The 9,239-nt window shown below is 44.0% G+C and overlaps 1 protein-coding gene across 1 annotated transcript; it reads left to right on the top strand.

Moving 5' to 3' along the window:
• Positions 1 to 2,083: 2,083 nt before the first annotated feature.
• On the top strand, positions 2,084 to 8,768 carry LOC308168088 (pepsin A-like; the record flags this gene model as incomplete). Its single annotated transcript, XM_080542563.1, has 9 exons — positions 2,084 to 2,139; positions 2,300 to 2,450; positions 2,590 to 2,707; positions 2,836 to 2,954; positions 3,203 to 3,399; positions 3,599 to 3,715; positions 4,013 to 4,139; positions 4,320 to 4,418; positions 8,634 to 8,768. The coding sequence occupies 9 exons, from the start codon at positions 2,084 to 2,086 to the stop codon at positions 8,766 to 8,768; spliced, it is 1,119 nt and encodes a 372-aa protein (XP_080398689.1).
• Positions 8,769 to 9,239: the final 471 nt, after the last annotated feature.

The following is a 9,239-nucleotide window of genomic DNA, read 5'->3' as shown; positions in this document are numbered from 1 at the left end:
AATGTGCCAAATCAAGGCTGGAAATGACTCTCACAGAATCCCGGGATCTATTCGTCAGAGGTGCTGCTTCGATCCTAGCAACGGGGAGGAAATGGAAGCCATCTGCAGCAGTTGCGGTGGCAAAGACCGCCCTCAGACACCGGGATATAGTGGGGCATGTCCAACATGGCAGAGGGGGCCTTGGTTTGGAAACAACAACACCCACATGGCAAAAGGCTACTCCAACCGAACGGCGGAAGATGGTGGTTGAGGAGGTGCGCCACCAGGAGGAAGCAGCCAGGTGCGCCAAGGCAGTCTCCCAAGCCCAGCAAGGCCGCTGGATGAAGTGGGAGAGCGTGGAGAGGAGGAAAATCACATGGAACGAGCTGTGGAGCATGGAGTCTAATAGGCTAAGTTTCATCATCAGTGCCACATATGATGTCCTGCCCTCTCCTACCAACCTACATCTCTGGTATGAAGAGGACCCAGCCTGTCTCCAGTGTGCAGCCCCAGCAAGCCTCAAACACATCTTGGTGGGTTGCAAGACCAGTCTAACTCAAGGAAGATACACCTGGCGCCACAACCAAGTGCTAAAGTGCTTGGCTGCCGAACTTGAGCACAAGAGGGTAACCACCAACGCCATGCCTCTAAATGCCCAGACTACCTTTCCACGGAAAACAATCTTCATCCGGGAAGGGGAGAAACAGCGGACCAAGCCATCACCTCCAGACTCAGGCCCACTGAACGCAGCCCGGGATTGGGTAGACCTCAGCCAGAGGCTCACCTTCCCACCCGAAATTGCAGCGACCAACCTGCGCCCAGACCTAGTCCTCTGGTCCAAGTCCTGCCGGCGTGTCTTCATCGTAGAACTGACGGTCCCATGGGAGGAGGCCATCGATGAGGCATTCGAACGGAAGAGGCTGCGGTATGCCAACTTAGCAGTCGAAGCAGAGGGGCGGGGCTGGAACGTGAAGGTGTGGCCAGTGGAGGTGGGCTGCAGAGGCTTTGTAGCCAGCTCCACCACAAGGCTCCTGAGGGCAGTAGGGATCAGAGGACAGGCCCAACGGAAGGCAATTAAAGAACTGTCCACTGCAGCAGAACGGAGCAGTCACTGGCTGTGGCTGAAACGTAGGGACCCAACATGGGCTCCCAAATGACCACGTGGTGCCACCGTGCGACACACACAAAGGCCTGATCAGCCTGTGGTGGGCCAACCTCGGCAGAGGGTGTCTTGTGATAAATGGCCGAAACACCCAATGAGGTCGGGGACCACAACTGAAGATGTGTCGTACTGGTGGCACCACGTGATCATTGCCAAATTCCACTCCACCCAAGAGGACATCTCCAACTCCACTCAGTCAATTGTTGTGCTAATTATTTAGGGATTTTAACATCTAGTCCTATTAAGAATCCTATCATTATGACTGCCAATGGCCCCTGGTCCAAGCTGAGATTACTTTTTATTGTGATGGCTGATGGATATATGATTCACTTATTTAAACAAATGTATTTGTTGTAAGTCGCTTTGGATAAAGGTGTCTGCAAAATGCCAAACATGTAAATGTAAATGATATACCTGTATCGCTCTACATAAAAACATTAATAATTACTCTACCTGGACATAAAAACATTAAAATCCAAGACCTGTATTACATCTGCATGCAGCATGATTATTACAAAGCAAGCTGAACTGGAGTGTCCTCTGTGTCCCATGTGACGTCATGAAACGATTCTGCCAGGGCAGCACTTTTTCAAAATTTGACATTGTCACCAGGTTATCCAATATTCCTCCTTTACTTATCATCTGCAGTGGAAAACGCATGTGTGTTTTGTAGCTAATTGCTGTGATAAAGCAAGATGGAGATAGATACAGGTGCTGGTCTACCTGTATAAAAGACACCACACACCTATTCCAAGTCACTCATTCACAGGAAGTTACAGGTGAGTCTTGTTCCTCCCAAGGTTTCTTCCTACTGTGTTTATTGAGGTTTTCCTGATGGCTCTTCATGTCTCAAGTTGCTGTTAAACACTTAAGGGTGCGCTACAAAGAACTAGATTGATGTGTTTGTTGATTGCCAGGTGGAACCAGACCAGAGCAGACATCATGAAGTGGGCTATCGTCTTGTGTGCCATGGTGGCACTCTCAGAGTGTCTCATCCAGTAAGTTCTGCCATAATGCACCATGATGAATGAATGTGTTCGTAATGTCAAAAGATCACATTTTACTTTGCTCCGTTTCCTCCATGACTGATCTGGATATTTAATAGGTAATATATTGAACACAAGTAATTGTTTATGTTATTCATTTTGTTCCCTCCAGCTTCCCTCTCATAAAGGGGAAGAGTGCCAGGGAGCGTCTGGAGGAGCTGGGTCTGTGGGAGGAGTATCGGGTCAAGTACCCCTACAACCCCGCCTCCAAGTTCGACCAAACCCTCGCCGTCTCCAGTGAGCCCATGACCAATGACGCTGATGTAAGAGAGTGTCCTGGCAGTCACAGCACTGCCTTTAATTACACTGCAAAATGATGACATTTACATTTTTGCTTTTTGTTGGGAGTTCTGCCTTTGACTCTCTTGTCTTGTGGTTTCTCTGTGTCTCTCCTCTCCCTAGTTGGCCTACTATGGTGTGATCTCTATTGGTACTCCCCCTCAGTCCTTCAAAGTGGTCTTTGACACTGGCTCCTCTAACCTGTGGGTGCCCTCTACCTACTGCAACAGCCAGGCCTGCCGTATGTACACACACACACACACACACACACACACACACACACATATACAAGTACATACGCACACACGCACACAATGTAACAGTAAGTTGGTCTATGACCTAGTCAAAGACAACCACCTCTCCTTACAGAAAACCACCAAAAGTTCAACCCAAGCCAAAGTTCAACCTACCGGAACGCTGGCAAAAGCCTCTCCATCTACTATGGAACTGGCAGCATGACTGGCTTGGAGGGCTACGATACTGTTGTGGTGAGGAACTTAACCGTGCTTAACACCAAGGTGGTGTTGGGTCGGTTTTCTCACATTCTCACATTCTCACATTCTCACTGATTCACATTTCATCATGGTATCTGGTATTAGAACATGGCTGATTCACATTTCATCATGATATCTGGTATTAGAACATGGCTCATTCACATTTCATCATGATAGCTGGTATTTTGCACAATCCACCTTTTTCTGTTCTTCTGGTCATTTCCATGGCGTGTTCTCCTCAGGTGGGTGGGATCTCCGTCAAGAACCAGATCTTTGGCTTGAGTAAGACGGAGGCTCCCTTCATGACCTATATGCAAGCAGATGGTATCCTGGGTCTGGCCTACCCTCAGCTGGCAGCCTCTGGGGCCACACCCGTGTTTGACAACATGATGTCTGAGGGTCTCGTCACCCAGGACATGTTCGGTGTCTACCTGAGCGAGTAAGGAGCTGGAGAGAGTTCCTCTTTTTCTGAGCAGAGAAGGAGCTGGAGTGTCCGGAGCATCTTTTCCTCACCAGATTTTCTTTTAGGCAGCCTTAACAGCCTGTCTTTATCTGAACAGGTGTGGATGGCTATCAGACTGTTTTGACTACAAATACATAACCCCCCCTCCCCCTTTCTCTCCCTCTCTCTCCTTCAGTAACTCTGAGAGTGGCAGTGAGGTGACCTTTGGTGGTGTTGACCCCAACCATTACCAAGGCCAGATCACCTGGATCCCCCTGTCCTCTGAGACGTACTGGCAGATCACTATGGAGAGGTACAGCACCATAGGGGGCTTATGGAGGGTTTAAGCAGATTGTTTATGGTCCTATAACATTTAAATACTGCTGGATTACTGCAGACAGAACATGGTAGTGGTTTTAGATGTTAATAGAAGGTCATAGAGGGTTTATAAAATGGTCCTACTCATTTCAAGCACTGGCAGCACTCAAGCACTGTTGAAATGAAAGGGGATGAAAGGGTCAATGAAAACTGAAAGTGTTTGAGCTTTGTGTTGGCATCTGATGTACCGCTAAATGTCAAGCTCCTGAACTGCATGGCATGTCTATTCCAGCGTCACCGTCAATGGCCAGGTTGTGGCTTGCAATGGTGGGTGCCAGGCTATCATCGACACAGGCACCTCTCTGATTGCTGGACCCTCAAGTGACATCTCTGCCATGAACACCGCTGTGGGAGGCGGCGTAAGTAACCTGCTGTAGCCCCAAACACTCAGTGTGTTTGCTCGATTACAGTGTGTAGGTCGTAATAAAAAGATTAACACATTTAACAGTACTGTACATCTCATTCTCATAGCAGGGTGTTGATTATGTTCTTCTCTCCCTTTCTCTCTCACTCATCTCCTCTTTCTCTACCTCCCTCAGTATAATGTGAACTGTAACAACATTAACAACTTGCCTTCATTGACCTTCACCATCAACGGACACGCCTTCACTCTCCCAGGCTCTGCCTATATCCGCAAGGTGAGACCACTGCACTGTGTGTGTGTGTGTGTGTGTGTGTGTGTGATTGTCTGTATTTGTGTGAGTGTGTGTGTGTGTGTGTGTGTGTGTGATTGTCTGTATTTGTATGAGTGTGTGTGTGTGTGTGTGTGTGTGTGTGTATATGTGTGTAAGGCTGCATTTACACCGCAGGTCGAAGTGACACAATTCCGATGTTGGCACTGATGGGATATGTAAGATGTAGGTGTAAGCAGTAAAAAAGCACATTAAATCTGCTATTCTCAGATCCCATTCAGGCCTCATTCTCATGCCGGCCTCATTCAGATACGAATCGGATATGTGTCATTTCGACCGCGGTCTAAGCAGGCAGGCCGCACATTTTATCCAGTATAATACACAATTCTGATTTGCATTGAAAACAATCGCATTTTGATGACATTTGACAACAGTGAAGTGCTCTTCCTTCTCCGCTTTAAAATGTGCACAATATTTTGCAGACATCTAAACATACTTCGGAAAGCAATGGCTTTATATTATAATATACAGTGGGGGAAATAAGTAATGAACACATCAACATTTTGTCCAGTAAATGTGACAGGGCATGGTTAAAAAGTCCGCAAGTAGGGCAAAATATTTTTTCTGTTTTTTCCAGATTATAAAAGGGTAGATTGTAAGCTTTAAAATGATGTGTCATACATTGAAATCTGAAACAAGTTGAAGAAGTCATGGATATTTGAATGTTGATAACCTCCAAATTACCATTTTGAGAAAACCAGGCTCAAAGTCTTCCCAGAATTTTTTCACAGAGGTAATGGGTGGGAACAATAGCTGGTTAACTCCACCCTAATCACTCTCTCAAGACAACCACACCCTCAAGACAACCACTCCCCCATTACACTACCTGTCATTACCTACCTGTCATCTGTCAGTGGGGTTGTCAGCTAACCCTCAGGAAACAAAATTGCAGTGCTGACACGTTTAAATAGCTGAATAATAATAATAATAATAATAATAATAATAATAATAATTATTATTATTATTATAATTCAAGACATTCATGGCAATGGAAAACATTTGGCTAGATACAATTGAGCAATACAATAATATAATGGTAAAAAATAATAATGTTGTGTCCCTGTGTATGCATTTATCATTAAAGTCCATAAAGCATCTTGTGGGACTTGGTGTAGTTCCTTCCCATCCCATCTGGGCATCAAAAGCTGTAATAAAAAAAGCAGACAGTACATTTAAAATGATTGCCCACTGTTACCAACTTACCACTTTTACAAAATACTACTATGTTAATAAAATAGAATTGCTTATACAATGACAATGACAAATACCTGGAGGGCTGGTGACTCATCAAGGTGTCATCTCTCAGAACCTCTCACCTCCTCATTCTGTAACACAGATGTCAGGTCAGAGGTGTGGACACACTGCTAGTGTAGGTTTTCCATAGACTCTCAGTGTACTGTTGTTGTTCTGTAAGAAGTAGGGGGGTCATCCCTATGTTCCCCGGGTCCTATGTTCCCCGGGTCCTATGTTCCCCGATTTCTTAGCTCCGCTTCCGAAAAAGGGTTCTATGTTCCCCGCTTCCGAAAAAGGGTCCTATGTTCCCCGCTTCCGAAAAAGGGTCCTATGTTCCCCGGGTCCTGTTCCCCGCTTCCGAAAAAGGGTCCTATGTTCCCCGGGTCCTATGTTCCCCGCTTCCGAAAAAGGGTCCTATGTTCCCCGGGTCCTATGTTCCCCGCTCCCGCAAAAGGGTCCTATGTTCCCCGCTCCAGCGAGTTAACGTGACGTCATAATGCTCCGTGTTGATGAGTGTAACTCCCTAGATAGATCATTTTCGAGATGGAATTGAAAATCTTATATTCCTAAAAGAACACCAGTGACAGTGTATATATATATATATATATATATATATATATATATATATATATATACACATTATACATTAAATATTTTTTCTATATTTTTGTCAAACGAAATCAAATAAATACAGTAGAGATATCAATCCAAAATATAGGCTTGTATTGCAACCAACTAATTAAACTATGTTTGTGCATATGGTTCAAATTACTTCAAACAGTAAACCTAAATAATAACAATAACAATAACAATAATAATTAAATTAGGCCAATAATAATAATAATAACAACAACATAGGCCTACTGGACAACATATTTACTTCAAACAGTAAACGTAAATAATAACAATAATAACAATAACAATAATAATTAAATTAGGCCAATATTAATAATAATAACAACAACATAGGCCAAAGTGCTATCCAAATAACAAATAACATAGGCCTACTGGACAACATAATAACCTCCTCCTGATTATCTGTTTGAAAAGTGCTATCCAAATAAAGGTGCATGAATGCAAAAATCAAACAAAAAAAAGGGAACAAAAGTCTACCCCTTTCGATCTAGCCCATAAGGACGCTACGGCTGACAGCGCTCCAGTACGAAGCCAGATGTCTGAGGCCCTGAATATATTGTTCTTTCAGCCTCAGTAGACGGGCCTCCAACTCCCTCCACGGAGGGAGCGGGGAACATAGGACCCGGGGAACATAGGACCCTTTTTCTGGAGCGGGGAACATAGGACCCGGGGAACATAGGACCTTTTTTCTGGAGCGGGGAACATAGGACCCGGGGAACATAGGACCCTTTTTCTGGAGTGGGGAACATAGGACCCGGGGAACATAGGACCCTTTTTCGGAAGCGGGGAACATAGGACCCTTTTTCGGAAGCGGGGAACCGGGGAACATAGGACCCGGGGAACATAGGACCCGGGGAACATAGGTACGCTCCCGAAGTAGGCTAGTGAAATCATTTCAATCCACAGTATTATTCTACAGCAAATCTACATATTAATGAATTAATCATTATTTTTGATTCTACACAACATTACCGTTCATTACAAAAGCATTTACTTTTTCTATAATCTATTATATCTCTAACAAAGCTAGCTAGCTAGCTAACACTTGTTTGGCTAGCTGGTACACACAAACACACTAAAATGGTGCATGAAACATATTACAGTATGTTGCATGTTTAGTAGGTCTAAAACAAATGTATTTATTCATTATGTTTTATCTTTGACAACCTATTTCTTCCTCCCACCATCTCCTATTAGTTTTGTAGAGGGGTGGCATGATTGTGGTCAGCACAGTTTCAGTGGTTTGATAACTGATGCTAACAACGGGGCTATCTACCTTACTCACAAAACAACAAATAACTGTTTGGCTATCCTAAGTAAACAACACATGTAACTCACTAAAACGTACCCAAGAACACAGCAGAAGGTCTGTCTGCAGACGACTGTGCCATGGATAGTGAACTGATGTGGATATCAATGTCTGAAATTCCGTTGCCTTCTTCGTCATCGTCAGATTCTGGGTTCCCGTTCGGAGTTCCCGTTATGTATCGTCCAATATTAAGGAGTTCATTTATTGCCCACTGTCGATATGTCTGCCTGCTTATGAAATTCTGTTGATAGCATTAGCGAGAGCTTCAGCACCATCTTGTAAACTTGTCAACAGACAGGTCCACACGCAGATGGCTCCTTACATACAGCTGGGGTGTGCGTGGCTACACACACTGCCACACTAATACCCCCCATCCGACTTTGCTAACTAAATGTAGGTATTTAGTGAATGTAAAACTGTTGGATATGATATCGAGTGGGTTCTTCATCGCTTCATTTGTCGTCCTATGCCAAAAACCGGAAAACACATTTTTTCACAACAAGACTTGGCTAGTTTGGCTAGATTGCGAGGTTTCACAATTGCCGAGATGCGGACCTTTTAATGAAACCGTGTCACAAATGTATTTCCAATGAACCTATTCAAGTGAAATTTGCACAAGATTTTGTATTAACTCAAAGAAACCAGACAAAAAATCTAAACATTAAAGTCCATATGTAAATAAAGTTATGCGTAATAAAGTGGAATGAAACAGCAAAAAAATATTGAACACACTAACTGAAATTAATTCAATACTTAGTGGAGAAGCCTTTGTTTGTAATGACAGCTTCAAGGTGCTGTTTGTATGAAGTAACTAATCGCCTGCACTATTCAGGTGTGATTTTGGCCCATTCCTCACAGATTGTCTTTAAATCTTGAAGATTGCCGGGGGCCCTCTTGTGAATCTGGATCTTCAGTTGCTTCCACAAATGTTCAATTGGGTTTAAGTCAGTGTCTGTCTTTTTATGTCTGTCTCACCCCTACAGTCCTCCTATGGCTGCAGCACTGGGTTCCAGAGTGGTGGCAGCAGCCTCTGGATCCTGGGTGACGTCTTCATCAGAGAGTACTATGCCATCTTCAACAGAGGCTCCAACATGATCGGCTTGGCCAAGTCTCAATAATCAAACCCAGATTATGATGATCCCCCAGTTACATCTGAGGAGACTAATGTCCTTTGTACATTAGACACAAAATGCACAATAAAATGAGCAGGCCTCATGAAAGGTGTCATGGTCTTTTGTTCATGTTTCACAGCGAGAGTTACTCCACACACGCAACCTGTGAATGAGCTTATGTGCCCCTTGATCAGACGAATGGTCTTTATTGTCATTAATACAGTACAGGTACCATACAACGGAATTTAGGAGGGGGGGCTCCCCTGGTGCTAGGAAAAAAATACTAAAAACAAGAAGGGAAAAGAGCTGGTTTACATAAATAAAGGCTATATACACTATCCACTATACTATACTACTATACTATACAAATAAAACACTGTGCTGTACTCTATGCTATGCTATAAATATCCTAACATTTCCTATCTCTGAACCATATGTACACGAGGGTTGTCATATTGCACATAGTATTATTGCACA

The sequence above is a fragment of the Nansenia antarctica genome, assembly GCF_963989245.1.
Source record: "Nansenia antarctica genome assembly, chromosome: 11".
Classification (NCBI taxonomy): domain Eukaryota; kingdom Metazoa; phylum Chordata; class Actinopteri; order Argentiniformes; family Microstomatidae; genus Nansenia; species Nansenia antarctica.
Note: the sequence above shows the minus strand (reverse complement) of the source record. Positions and strands in the feature narration are given on the sequence as shown.